The sequence below is a fragment of the Strigops habroptila genome, chromosome 5 (genome assembly GCF_004027225.2).
Source record: "Strigops habroptila isolate Jane chromosome 5, bStrHab1.2.pri, whole genome shotgun sequence".
Lineage (NCBI taxonomy): Eukaryota > Metazoa > Chordata > Aves > Psittaciformes > Psittacidae > Strigops > Strigops habroptila.
In genome coordinates, this window is record NC_044281.2 from 21,964,293 (window position 1) to 21,979,651 (window position 15,359).

Consider the following 15,359-nt stretch of genomic DNA (forward strand, 5'->3'; position numbering starts at 1 on the left):
AATTCCCTCAAAATTCTCAGTTCCACTGCCAACACTCTTGCAATGACTGTTCTACATCTACCTCCTGGATTCTGGTATCAGCCCTTCCATGGGTATGTATGCATTGCCCTATGTATGCCAGCAACCTGACAGTGGAGAGTACTCTGTAGATTCACCACAGAAGTTTAAAATTATAGTATTTTTCACATTATAATTGCATTCAACACCCTAACGTTAAAAAAAACCAAAAACACCCCCCCAAAAAAAAAAAACCAAATTTGATACTTTACCAAAACTTCCAGCAAAGTTTCTGCTGACTTCTACCCCTCATGTCTTAAAGCAAAATAACAGATGATAAGTATTTTACAAATTATATAGTAAACAAAATTTTTGTTATAACACAAAGATAACTTTTCACTTCAAATGTAAAATGTCATTGAAATTATACATACTGGTTTTCAGCCTTGAGAGCTAGATAGTTTCTTTAACTATAGTTTTCTGTTTTTTCTAGTTGTCTCAGAATGCCTGACATGAAAAAGGGGTTTAATCATCATGTACACATAAACATTATCCTACAGAATACTACTTTTAAGTAGGATTAACAAGCTGAAGAGTGTAAATCCAATTCACGTTAAAGATCTTTGTAAAAGCATACAGCTTCAATTTATTACTTTAACATACCTAGTATTATAAGTAAGTTTTAATTGCTATTCCTTATTTCTAACACTTTATATATTCATATTTTATTTTCATAACACCTCTTGATAGCCAACAGTTTTTAGCGATGAAAACAAAGACAGAACAATTAAATACAATAAAAAATGAACTCTTTATTCTTTTGGCTCAACTGTAATGTGATTTACTGTTCTTTATGGTAATAGCATTTTCCTGCATGCAGTTCACCGACACACAAGTCAATATTTTTGTAAAAGGAGGAGTCAACATCGAATTTTTGCTTGTGTAAGAAACACAAAATGTCCTGATGTGATCAATTATACAAGTTTGCTATTTAATTCCTGTGGAAAAAAATACATTGTGGATCCCATATTATATTTAGAACAGTTCTAGTGCAGCATGAATCAACAAGAAGAATAGTCTATGTAAACAAACACTGGTAAAGATTTCATGAATAAAAAGACTACCTTGAAACTTCTGATGCAGGCAGTGCTAGAATTTTAAACAAGTCTTCCCCAACACATTTCAATTACGAGTTATATCTATTTGGAAGCAAGTGCATTTTGGACTCAGTTTGAAACTTATATTTCACATTAAAATGTGTGCAAAAATACAGTACTAATAAAAAAGCAGAAACCTAAAGCTACTCCATTCTTTCCTTTGTTTCTTATTTTGTGAAGTTTTGAATTAAAAAGTGCTATGGATAGAAAGTAACAAAAGTGACAGTGACATGAACCTGGAGATAATTCTCATTTCTTATTTTATGTACAAAACGCTGAAAAATAAAATAAAATGGTATTTTTTACAATATTTATATTTTCTTAGAAAATTCTATCCATGTATGTTTCAACAGATTAAGCCGTTTGCAACATATCCTGTACAGTCTGACTATACACCGTACAGGAGTCACTTAAAATTTTAGAATGCAAAGCAAGAAGCTTTTAAATAGCTGCAAACTATTGCTTGATGTCATGAAAGAATGACAACCGATTGAACAATTTGTTTCACTTAACCACTGAGATATGGCTTCCCATATTAGACTTTTAACAGTGGAAGGAGTAAAATTACAGCAGCAAAGGCAAGATAAACATGCATCAGTGATAGCTTCCAAACTATCTATAATGGTACGGAATACTTCATATTAGCTGTTGAAAGCTTGCAAACTACACTTACTGTGGTACATATTTGATGCAATAAATATTGTGCACAGGTCATTATTTCTTTGCTCAAACATGCACCACGGGATAAAATAACTATTTACATAGACGGTACTTTTTTAATCAACACATATGATGTCAACCTTGCTGAGAGCAGAAGATGGCTAAACGATACTGCAGGGTGAAGCAGAACAACTTCATAATCCTTAAGTTTTGCAGGTTTTTGGTAAATTCAATTTCCCAAGTTCAGGTAAGCCGTTTTCTACAGAAGAAAAATGGACTCTATGTCCCTCAGTAAATTATCTATGCAGAGTTTGTTCAACTACAGTTAAATGACTTATGAAAAAATAAAACATCTGTTCTATTATTGTAGACTCTATGGGACTTTACAGGCACATTAAGATTTGTCTGGATGAGATACTAAATGGATACTGTTATTAAGCACCTCAAAATATAGAGCCACCCTGAAACATGGAAGTAGTCAGACTCTGCTGCTTTGTGCGACGTCATGTTTTCCCATGCATGAACTACAAGTGCAGCATGCCTTCATGCAAATCACTTCTGTCTGTACATTATAGAGAATCCGAGAGTAGAACACCTGGTTCTCATACCCCCTTCCCCAACATAAAACCCATTTACAAAAATAGTCACATATAATAGTAAACAACCTGTGAATTAAAAAATGATAAGTTCACCAACACTGATTTTTGTAAAAATATGGCAAATGTGGCTGTTGAAATGCAAACAGTGGATACAATTTTTGTACTGCGTGTTTCATGTGAAACACAGAGATTCATAGGTTCGCACCTTTGTTTTTTTAACTGGTCCCTACAATCTGATTGGCCATTTTATCTTCTCTTCAGCAGTGTCAGCTGGTAATAAAAACAACAACCTCCTGTCAAGATGTTACCCTGTTTTACAGAGTTGCAGTTTGATGACGAGGGGTCACTGTCTTGTTATAGGCACTGACCTTTTATATATATATATAATTATATATATATTTATATATGTAAAAACTGTCAGTTTGGCATGTACCTCCTACAGGAGTCCTGTTGACACAAATACATACTTTCTCAGGCTGTAAACAGTTTATCACAAACAGAATTCTGTGTTACTTTTTATTTTCCCTGCTGTCTTTACCTTTATCTTCTTTTTCTGATTTGTCTTTTTCATATTTATCCTTGTCTGGCTTTGTTACACTATCATAGGATGGTGGGGAGGTTGTGGATGGGGTCATATCTGTTTTTTCTGGAGTAGAGTTCTCATTTAGTTTATCCATAATCATATCTCCTTTCATGGGCAGATTGTCCTCATCTTTACCTTTATCCTGATTAAATATACATGAAACCTTTTTGACTTTTTGCCTTAAAAGATGACGTCTGTAAGCACGCTGAATAATGACAGCAGATACCTCCTCCTGTTTTCGTTTTAATGTGGTTGTAATTGGTTCATATGAGACTTTAGAAGGATTGGCTGCCATAAACCGATCTTCCATCTGTATTCTGAGGGCGTCCATCTCCCCACTTTCCCCCAAAACACGCTTCGTGAAAGCAAACAAGATGTCAAGGCAGTGAATTCTGTCGCCGCTTACCATGGGCAGATCCATTGCAATAAGCTGGACTTTGTTTGGCTTTGCTATGAGAAGAGGAGGATCTAACGAAGCTGCAAAATCTGACAGCTTACTGAACTCTATGAATTGTGTGGCATCGGGATCAAACTTCTCCCAGACTTCGTAGAACATCTCAAAGTCATCCTCACTCAAGGGTTCAGCGCTTTCTTCAGTAGCAACACTGAAGTTCTCCAAAATCACAGCAATGTACATGTTCACCACTACCAGAAATGATATGATAATGTAGCTGACAAAGAAGAAAATCCCAACAGAAGGGTTGCCACAGTCACCCTTAACGGAGCTCCCTGGATGGTCTTTATAGGGATCACAGTCTGGTTCCCCACTGTTAAGAATTGGAGCTAGCAAACCATCCCAGCCTGCAGATGTAGTAATTTGAAACAGGCAGATCATGCTGTTGCCAAACGTTTCAAAGTTGAACATATCATCAATCCCAACTTCCCTCTTAACATAGGCAAAGTTGGACATTCCAAATATCGCATAGATAAACATGACCAGGAACAGCAGCAGACCAATGTTGAACAAAGCAGGAAGAGACATCATCAAAGCAAAAAGCAGAGTGCGGATTCCCTTAGCGCCTTTAATGAGACGCAGGATTCGGCCAATTCTGGCAAGTCGGATGACTCTGAATAGCGTTGGGGACACAAAATACTTTTCAATCATCTCAGCTAAGAACATACCTGTTGAAAAAACAAGTTAAATTAGTAAATAATATTATTATTACATTTAAAAACCACTTATAAAGACTTATCCTACAAACACTGTGTAACTTTAAGAAGACTAGGATATTTGAACAGAGTTTAGAAATTAGCCATTCAGTTATTTTTACAAAACCCTTGTAAAACCTTACAAAAACTTGTAAGTTTGGTATGCTTTAGAAACCCATAAATCCCAAGAGAAATTCTGAAGTAATTTGCCGGATAACAAAAAACTGCATCAATTATGTTTTTAAGTATTAATTGTAGGACTGAGTATGCAAAAAGATGCACAAATACACAAAATCAATATTTTTTAGGACAAACTTATGACTAATGTATTTGGAGTAGCGAATGCTGAGATCAGAACAGCTTTCTGTTGAACTGTAACAAAAATAATCTCAGTTAATCTGAAGATCATACTTATAATAATATTAAAGTTCCACATAATCAAGTTATGGTATTCAAAGAAAATATGTATGTTTGAAGATAACAACTTAATCACACATGAAATGGTGTGACTGCAAGTCTAGTATTAATGACACAGCAATTCCAAACATAAAGAAACTGATGATAAAAAGGTTGCTTGGAACTCACTGAGGAGCAGAAGAATTGAGCATTATATTATGTACCTCAAAGCAGAAAAAAATAATTACATCCTGTTTCCATACAAAAATGGCAAACCTATTTGCATATTTAAAAGTTCTGAGAAGTTAAAATGACAGAATTTTTACTCAAGTTCTTTCAGGTTTTCTGCTTTAGATAAAGCAAAGATTAGTGGAGCCGTGTATTTATTACTACATTGGTTTCAGCTCTGCTTCTCCAGTCGCTCACTCTAGCTCAGACATAAAACCTCTCAGGATCAAACAAAACTCTGAAGCAAGCTGAGGGTTTTACCCTGCTTTCTGGGCTGCTTGCATGCTAGCCTAGCAGCAGTCCCACAGAGGTTTTTCTCCTGGATTTTTGATTGTTGGACTCTTCCTGCAACTGCCACTGTTAGTTTATATCAAAATTAGCTTTCATGTATGGGTTTGTTTCTATGCTGAGGAATTTCTACTACATTCAGAATAAACATCTAATTTCAACTAATAGAAAAGTGAGAGTTGTGAAACCTATTGCTAAAAAATGTCTTACCATACTGTTCAGTTATCTTATGGATAACATGAAATCAGAAGAAATTAAAACTGTGGTCAGACTTTCTAGTGACAATATTGAACCAAAATATAAATAGACTTTACACGCCAAAAATGTTTCAGTTTCCACAGAATTAGCCATTTCATAAAAAAGAATTATTCTTACCTACTATCGAGAGAATGACAACCACAAAATCAAAAATATTCCAGCCTACAGTAAAGTAGTAATGGCGAAGTGAAATCAATTTCAGGACAAATTCTCCAGTGAAAAGTACAATAAACACCAGGTTAATCCAATATAGAATGTTTTCCATGTCTTCACTCTGATCATCTGTTTCTACCATCATTGTGACCATGTTAAGGCAGATAAGTATCATGATACTGATATCAAACGCTTGTTTTGTTACAAAATCAAAGACCATGCCTTGGAATTTGTTCTGGGGAGGGAAACAAATAAGATTCATTACAAAACGCATTGGGTAAAATTTCTTTTCTTTGAAATTGCTACAAATTACCCAAATCTAGTATGAAGGGGATAGCCTGTCTCCCATGAAGTCCTCCATTTCTATGAATTTTCTAGATCATACATGTAAACACAAATTAAATAGAAATACAACTACTGTGTTTATAAGCATTAAAGGGATGATTTCAAAACATGCATGGTGCATTTTTCTGAAGCTGCAAAGGAGACTTTGCCACCCTGAAGCAGTGCACTGTAACCTTTTGTGACACAGACTATTAACTGAATGCTTAGCTTGGCAAAAAAACCTAAGGTGGGTAAGTGTAAGCAGGCTGCGAGTTAGTAACATTTAATTTGCCAGAAAATTCACTGAGTTTTCGAGCCCTGAGTTCAGTGCTCTTCATGCTACCAAAATGACCTTCAAAACAATATCTTCCATTTTTCAGCTATAGAGAATTTATTGATGGATGGACTGGCCACTGAGCAGGTTCCACAATCCAAAGTAGAACTGCAGAGCTGGAATCACTCTGCTTCAGCCAAACCCTGCTCTGTAGTGCTAGGTTAGGCCTGCTGAGGAGAGCGAACCATTATATGGATTGTGCAACAGGAGTGTGAAGGGCAAAAGGGCTTATTTTTGAGGCAATGATACAGTAACCTGCCCTCATACAGCAGTTTCAGAGTCTTCCTTGGTGACTGAAAAAGCCTGTACCCTAAGGTTTTCACATATTTTTGACAAATACACTGCCACATTTAATTGTTCTAATCAAACCAGTATTTTGAAAAAATGCCACATAAAATGTCATTGCTATCAGCAGAGAAAGAATAAGGAAAAAAAAAAAAAGAAAGGGAAGAGTCTGCCATATTCAGACAAAGAGGGAAAAAAAAAACTGGATTTCATATGAATAAGGCTTTTCTTATATGACTTTTTAGCTTACAACTTAATTCAGCCTAAGGCATAACTGAAACAATCCCAATTTTAAATAAATGTAAAAATATCAGAAACTATTATTATTCTTACTGCTGGTCGAGGTATTGGCTTTTGTGGTTTCTTTGAACCCAATTTTTTCATTGCATTGTAGTATTTCTTCTGTTCTTCTGTCATAAAAATGTCTTGACCTCCAAAGTAAACCGAAGAGACAAAAACTGGTTACAATCACATATTTCTATTGATTATTTATAAACGATACTGAATAGTAATAATCACTCTTGTTCACGTTTTCATCTGTGGGAAAAGTTCAGACAGACATAAAAATCCCCTGTTATGATTATTAGTACTTTCGCAACAGAAAAATTGCTTTACATATTCCACTTTTAATGTTTAGGATGTTTTTCTGAGAGGCTTTTGAACTTGCATTGTTTGTGATAAACCTCTGCTTTTCTTTGGGGACAGGGAGATATAGAGGAAGGAGAGGTGCTTTTTCTTTATTCTACTAAGTTTCATCGGTTATTACAGAGGCACAAACTAATAAAATATTCTAATCCCCTTCTCTTGTTTTTCCAATTTTTTGGCAAAATTTCAGAACTGACATCTATGATAGCAAAGGACAATTACAAAGTATCTAGACAGTCATATTTCACAATCTCTTCTCCCTCCACTGGGGCAGGACTTGAAGTAGGAGATCCTGGAACTAATATATGGAACAAGTAGAAAAAAAATCAATTTCTCTCCATCTCAACCTATTTAAGCACATGAATCCAACAGCTCCAATAATACTCCAGCTTCCACCACTCTAATAACACTTTGTGTAGCCAGGTACTTTACTTAAGTTCTGCAGCTGAAACACTGATACCTTTTAAGGCGATGTTGACAAAACACATACTAAAAAAAGTACAAATAAAGGTAATAAAATGTTTATTGCTAGTGTTCAGAAATCTACACTGCTGAGCTCTGACACATAAAGGTAGTATAGCTAAGAGTTTTTATAGCTACATTTAGCTATTTCAGTGGTTAGTCTTTTTATGACTCCAGCCCCAAATCCACATTTTTACAAACGTGACATTGAGTATTTCACTAACCATGGACAGACATATGTTGTCACTTGTCCCTTAAACCCACATCAAGCCAAATCATAAGCTTTAATAATTTAACATATTCAATATGCAGAGCCCATATTAATTTATTATAAATTAAAAAAAATATGAATGAAGTTATTGTGTGTGGACTAAAAATAAGCAATTTTTTAGCTTTCTTTTCAGAATAACGAGGAAGTACTTATCTTCTTTTTCTGCTGGTTGAAATTGTCTATGATGACACCAATGAAAAGGTTCAAGGTAAAGAATGATCCAAAGATGATAAAGATAACAAAGTAAAGATACATGTACAGGTTATCTTCATACTTAGGCTGATCCAAAACCTGCAAAAAAGGCATAAAAACTAAGCCTTAGTTTAACTGTGAGCACAGAATCAATATCTGGATAGAATTTAGGGCTTTGTCACTCTGATCTTTGCCTCTTATGGTCAAGTTCTCACATATCTATCCCACTGATCTTCAATGTTACATTCTTGACAAAGAACTTTGCTATCAAACTTGATAATTCATTTTAAAAAATGTAACTGGCCTGTATGAGCACAGAATAAATACCAAAGACACAATGGTTTAAACTAGTACAGTACCATCTGTCAAAGTCTACAGACAACATGAAACACCAGCCTATAAAGCTGCAAAATTTCTGTATATCTCATGGGAAGCCCCTGATGTGGGCTTGTGGAGCTTTCACTGGTATAGGTACTCAGGAACTGTCCCGAATTATGGAAGAGAGGCATCCAAGCCGTGTTTAGAGTAAGCGTATTTTCTTGGTACAGCTATGCATATTTACTATTACTACAACAGGCCTCCCACTGTGAGTGTAGCTTGTCAGAAAACCTGGAGCTTTGCCAGTATATTCAGTTGTCCACTTAGAATTAGATGACAACTTGCACCAAGAGAGCAAGAGGAAGGCAAAAGGGTAAGAAAGTAACAGGCAGACCAAGTTAAGGACAGGACCTATGCCCTGAAGAAAGGAGTTGGGCAGTTTGCAGACAGTGAAAGTCTCAACTTTAAAAAAAGATCAGTGCTACAAAAAATCTTCTCTAAGCTGGGTATCAGTGCCTGTTTCCAAATGTAAATGATGCCCCAATGCACATAATGAAAGGAGGAAAAAGCATTTCATGGCAATAGATAAGTCTACTGTGGAAATGAGGAATTTTGGTCCAACTGCACCATAGAGAACATGGAATCCTTTAGGACTGCTCCTCTGCTTTCTTTGTCTCTTGTATTTTTCCTCTGTTTCCATTTTTTTTAACTACAAAACTATAAAAACTCCTTGTTCTCTCATCTTTACTGTTATTTCTGAAAGATGTTAAAATCATATTCTTAAATCTTGGAGCTCGTACAGTCAAAACAAATGGACTCAAAGGACTATACTTACATTACGAGAATCCACAGCTGCGTACATGATATCCATCCATCCTTTAAATGTAGCCTATAAACAGAACACTGGTATTTACCTCATGCTTTTCCTGGAAAATGGCTTGTCAGAAACATTGTTTGAGAGCTAAAGACTAAGTTTCTTTAAGTGCTCATCATAAACACCAACACAGTGCAATGTTAACAGGTGACTCTTCCCTACTATTGTATATTTTACTCATATACAAGAATTGCAAGCAAATTCTAATACCTGACTATAGACAACAGAGCATTTATTAAGAACTTTTATCAACTATGAATAATATCTGATATGAAAGTTATTTTTCTGTGTATGAGAAAAGCAGGTGCACTTGATATAGATTCAATGCAGGCAAATTAGTTTTGAAGTATGTATTTTTTCTCATGGTCAGCATAGCCTCTATGCTTTGCATTATTTTTGTAGAGTCACGGATTTATCTCACACAATATAATTCCAAACCAAGAAGTGAGAGACAAGATTTCCAAATGAAAGAAACAATGAAAAATTATTTTTTACTCTACAAGTAAGCAATACTGATATAGAAAGAGAAATAGAAATTAAGGAATGGTGACTTACCACTTGAAGCAGAGAAAGATAACCAAGGCCTACATTATCAAAGTTAACCTTCACATTCTTCCATCGGGCAGTTTCATTGTTTTTTATGAGCTCCTCACATTGACTATAATTGTTGATTTGGCTGATATCGAACCTCTCATCAGTTGTAGTGTTAACACAGTAGTAAAATTTTCCAGCAAATAGATTTACTCCCATGATACTGAAGATCAGCCAGAATATAAGGCAAACAAGAAGCACATTCATAATGGATGGAATTGCTCCTAACAGGGCATTTACAACCACCTACAGTACAAAGAGAGACAGCGTAAGAACCCAGGTACCAGTATCTTACAAATGCTTCATCAGCCTTTCTTAAATGTAACACTTTATTTTAACTCTAAAAGCTGTGTTACACTTTTTTAATTGTTGAGAGTAACAAGTAAGAAAAGCAGTATAGAGGAAAGACAAAATGTCAACGTAGTTAGAAGGAAAACCATACAAACAGTAGCAAGTGGTGGCTTTAAAGAATGGGAAAAAGAACAAACAGGAAAAATTAACTAAAAAAAAATATCACCTCACAAACAAAAATCATCATATACTGTTTTTTATAAAATATTTACTTAATGTATGTCTGCAAAACCATACCCATAATATTTCTAATGACTGCAACAAAAACAACAAAATTTTTTCTATTACATGTTTACTGCATAAACAGTCCAAATCATTATTACTACTGAGCAGGTTTTTATTTGAAAGTCATTTTAAGATTTCCTTTAAATAAAACTGAGGGATATATGCATGTTCATTTGAAAGGTTATGTATAAAATCAGAAAAGCAGGCATGTTCATCTGAACACAGAATTGCTGGTAGTGTTCAGGCAAGCGGCAGATAAGACTTAAAGAAGGAAGAGACTTGATGTAATTCCGAAATGAATTTTTGGGAAAATCAGGGAAGAAATATAGGAAAATGAGTTCATGTATGATGATAAACAATGATAAAATCCATGCCAGAATAAAAATAAAATAGTAAAGAAAATAAAATTAGGGAGAAAGTAGGTCCATTCTGAATGAGAGTGATTTAATTATAATGATGGAATTGATGAACTGCTAAATTAGCTAACTCCTATTTTAAATCTGATTGTAAGTCTAACAATATAGAATTTAATAGCTATGGAGCACCACTGTCAATTTTGCCAAAACAACTGAATCAGATCCTTAGAACCTAATGAAGATTTTGTTTTAAAAATGCAGGACATTAGGTATTATGTAGCTGTAATTGTTTATAATTCATTTAGTGTATATGATGTAGGCACTAAGCAGATCCCTTAGCACACTATGGCATTTATTTCTATTTGAAATACAAATATGTAGCTTAAGCCTGTAAAATATTTTGGCGTTACATTTGTATCTACAATTAATAGGTTCCATAGAATCAATTACTTGTAAAAAATAGCCATTCCTTGCCATTTTACAGAATAGAAAATAAAACCTTTGAATGTTAAGAGTAGGTGATGAACCACCACCATATATACAACATAGTAGACTTGGGCTGAAGGAAAGGAGAAATACTTGTTTTACTCTCAGGGCACTATTCCTGCCAAAACAATACCTCTTTAGGGTGATACACACTTTGGACAATAGGACCTCGATTAAATTCTTGTTATGTTAAATTTAGGAGCTGGACCAAACGAAGTCCCTTTCAGTGTAAATTACTCTCTGACTCTATAAAAGCACAGAATGGTGGATGGAGTCCAAAGCTTCCATGCTTTTCTTTGCCACATATTTTAAATCAAATGTTGTAATAAGTGTTTATTTCTTACAGGGAAAGTAAAAAAAAAAAGAATTGTTTCTTATACTAATAATCTCCTTATCAATACCTATTATAAATCAATAAACAAAAACAATATAGCATTTTATCACTCATCAGCCAGGCAGAGAGGATTTCCTGACTAATGGATAAATCTATTCTGACTATTTCAACAGTGCTGTCTTACACTGACAGACCTATACTCTCAGCTTTGTCAATGACATGACAGTGGAAGGCCATGAGGAGTAGTTTGACCTGAACAAATGAATAGTTTCATAATAATGCTGAATTAGCTTAAATTGGAAATCCATTAACTCACTGGTTTTAGTGGGAAGTTTGACTGGAATAATAAATGGCAACATCATTTTTTTCCCAGTTTGGGAATATTTTCCAAATATTAGTTATTATTTTCACATTATTAGTTATTATTTTCACATTATTTCTATTTAAAGGTATCTCAATTCTTCTACTTAAAAATGTAAGTAGGTTTCTTAAATTTAATAATAGAATCCATCAGGAATAATTCTTGAGAGATAAAGGGATAGTTAATGAAGTGAAAATATGTGTCCTCAAGCTTTCAGTCTCATTACACCCGAGAATTTTGTTCCTCTTTCTGCTATAGCTGCAGGTCCAGTCATGTTCTTCTTTCTTTAATTGCTGGATTTCTACAGCTGACCTACTTTCTCTGTATTTAGTCTGAGTCCTGAAGCTACAGCAGGACCAGTGTTTAATATGGATCATTTGAAGACACTCAAAACATCCTGTTGAGCATCACTGGAAACACTGATCCATTGGCAGCAGGGGCGTAAGAAAAGACGGCAAGGCCTGACAGCAAGTGAAAGTAGGGAAAGCATTAGAAAGACATTAAAAATATTGTTTCAAAAAAAAAAAAAAGGTAGTATGGCCCTAGCACCATACAGCAGTGAGTGATACTGCTTGGTACGGAGCACAGACAGATTAATTATGCTCCCACAGGTTACTTTCATGAAGTCTCAAGTGCAAAGTGTATTTCCCCTAGCAATAGTGGTGGGAAGATGCAGGGGAAACATAATGTTTTCCATAGGGGCAATGGTTTTTATCTAGTATTAGTCTGGGCAGCCACAACTCCTGAACCTAGAGAATAGTATAGTGGATTAAAAATTTTAGATGTGTAGAATGGAATTTCTTCTTTGTATATAGGAAGTATAATGCTCACTGGAAGTAATTTTAAGTGTCTGTGCAAAAATGTGCACCATACTATATTGTCATATTTTCAGTTAACAGATGTTAAACACTAGTGAAATTACTATGTTAGGAACAGACATCTTGAATTCCGTGTACCAGATCTTAAAATCATCTCACACTAATTTCTTCACCAGCCTGAGCTACTGTATCTTTAAAGACATTAAGCCTGAATTTAATTAGTTTAAATAAAGCAAATGCATTATATCCATAGGAAAATTTCAAATTCAGTGGTTAATTATCTGATTAATAAAAGTTATCTAACTTCAGCCATTACTTTTTATTATATCTTTTGCTGAAGGCATGTATCTCCTTCTTATCTGGGTATTTTACAAAGAGATGCAGCAGATCATGTCAAATCAGTAGGTAAAGTTTAGACCAACACGGAAGTTATGGGATTGACAATTACCCATAAGCCTTCATGACAAAGTGATTGTTTTTAGCTTGCCACATTAGATTGCCACTTAAGCAATTTACTGTGCATATAAAATTTGTAATATTTTGCATTTAGGATTTTTTTTTCTTTGATAATCATTCGCATAAAAAACTCCAACAGCTAATGTGCTCTTTAGCAAGAGACTACTGATGTTTTAGACAGCCCTTATGTCTGATATAAGCATCTCAAATGTTCAAATTTGCTTTAGCAAAGTTCCAGCCATTTGTTGGAGGCAAGGAAGTGGTATTTTCTATTTGAATTTATAACCTTCCATCAAAGCCTGTTGAAGTCTTTTACTTTCCACACACACAGAGCAGCACATTTTCTTCAGAAGCTCACCAATTTGTAGTTGACTTAGAAATTTGATTATCAGTTTATAACCTGGGGTGCCCAAAAACCAGTGATTACAGTAGGGAGCTCACACAAGGATCCTTTTTAATTACAGCAATAGGGTTTCAGCTCAGGTACATCTGCTGATTAGATCTATGTCCAAGGCAGACAGATGGACCCTGAAGGTATAAGTCAGACAACTTCTTTTGTCTGGAGCTAGAGTTATATACCATCTCCAGTTGTTGACTACTGCCCTTAAGAGAACTATTTTTGAGTTTTCATGTCATAGCAGAGTACATAAGGTCTTTGTCCATTTCAGTGCACTAAGGAAGTGATCTAAACTAATCAGTTTGACTTTGCACTGGAATAGACTGAGAAAGCCTAGTTGGGCAGCAGATAACTGATATAACAAACAGCTGGGGACAGTAACTTCTCAAATATACCCAACTGTGTCAGCAAAAGTCTTCTGATATGTTTGCAGGCTGCTTAGTGGTCTATAGATTATAATCAACAATTTAAAATCAATAGGGAAAGCAGTAAGCCACCAATTTAGGCCAGAAACAAAGCCAGCTCCATCTTTGATATACTAGAAAAGTTGTTTTAAATAGAATGCAATAGCTCTATTCTGAAAGAGGAGGTATTTTAACACTGCCAATTTACTTATTAACATAGGAAATTGTTACAAAACTTTTAAATTGTAACAGAATTTCCCAGTTAATATTTACAGTATAGTGGGTTAAAAGATATTTGATAGACTGCATGATATTCTATACTAGTAAGGAAGACGTGCATATGTATGTGTGTATATGTGCACACACTTTTATGAGGAAGTATTGTTTTTTTAAAACTGTTCTGACTACAGCAGGATTTATTTGTGTGGGATAAATTCAGTTTTGTAGTAACATTGCATAGATCCATGCAGTTGATCCTTGGGCCCTCCATGAAAATACGAAATAGGGTGAAAGGCCAAGGAGCCTACATAAGTGTAACAATGTGCGCAATAACACATGAATTCATATAAGCAGATGAAGCCTTTTGCTTATATGTTAGTGATAAATGTAAAATATATACAATGATAGTGTAGCATTTCTGCATGGATTTGTCACTGATTATTCTGCATGCATGTATTCTTTCTATGCATGCATAGTTTCAGATTCTTTCATTTTGTCTTACCCTCATCCCTTCAAATCGCGACAAGGCTCTTAGAGGTCTCAAAGCTCTTAGTGTCCTAAGGGATTTAATCGCACCAAGTTCTGAGTAGCCCAAGGCATTAGCTGTTAAGCTAACCAAAGAGACCTACACAAAAACAGAAAGGCAATATTGCTCATTTAGCTTATATATCCTTTCGAACATATGGCGGGAATGATGTGTGCCCTGAACTTCTCAAGAAGATTCAAGGCTGGACCTCTTTCTCCAGGAATCCCTCTATAATGCAGAAAGAACTTTCAAGTCAGACAAAGTAGAATAAAGGTATATTCTAAGTACCTGTTGATGAAATCATGTTGGTAGAATGGTATAAAAAAAGGCCTTCTAAATTCATATAAACCAGTCAACACTTGGTGGTATTTAAAGAAAAATGAAGTCACATGCAAAAAGAAAACTCGCAAAAGTTGGGTGCATTAGAATCGTCAATTTAGGTCAGGATTTCCCGTAGTATCTTCAGAACTTGATGAGCATGTAAAAGCTCTCAAAAACCATATCCAGACCTGGCCTTTGGTCAAATGTAACTTTCTGGTGTCAAGAAAAAACTTATTCAACAGCCATATCTACCAGATCTGTTTATATTTAACCAGATAATCAAGACTGATAATCAACTGTTTGTTAGACAGTGGTAGATGCTTCCTTGTTAGGCATATCCA

At 34.9% G+C, this 15,359-nt stretch overlaps 1 protein-coding gene across 6 annotated transcripts in view; it reads right to left on the reverse strand.

The window, feature by feature from the left end:
• Positions 1–789: 789 nt before the first annotated feature.
• The window catches only part of SCN2A (sodium voltage-gated channel alpha subunit 2), a 79,188-nt gene continuing 64,618 nt past the window's right edge, over positions 790–15,359 (reverse strand). For 5 of the 6 annotated variants that reach the window (XM_030488816.1, XM_030488814.1, XM_030488817.1 and 2 more), the window contains 7 exons: positions 14,674–14,796; positions 9,729–10,010; positions 9,135–9,188; positions 7,943–8,080; positions 6,745–6,849; positions 5,433–5,703; positions 823–4,118 (listed from right to left, as the gene is read on the reverse strand). In XM_030488816.1, coding sequence (XP_030344676.1) covers positions 2,923–4,118; positions 5,433–5,703; positions 6,745–6,849; positions 7,943–8,080; positions 9,135–9,188; positions 9,729–10,010; positions 14,674–14,796 — 2,169 coding nt within the window. In that variant the 3' untranslated portion in view covers positions 823–2,922. Of the gene's footprint in view, positions 4,119–5,432; positions 5,704–6,744; positions 6,850–7,942; positions 8,081–9,134; positions 9,189–9,728; positions 10,011–14,673; positions 14,797–15,359 lie in introns of all 6 variants that reach the window. The other variant, XM_030488813.1, reaches the window with a different exon arrangement.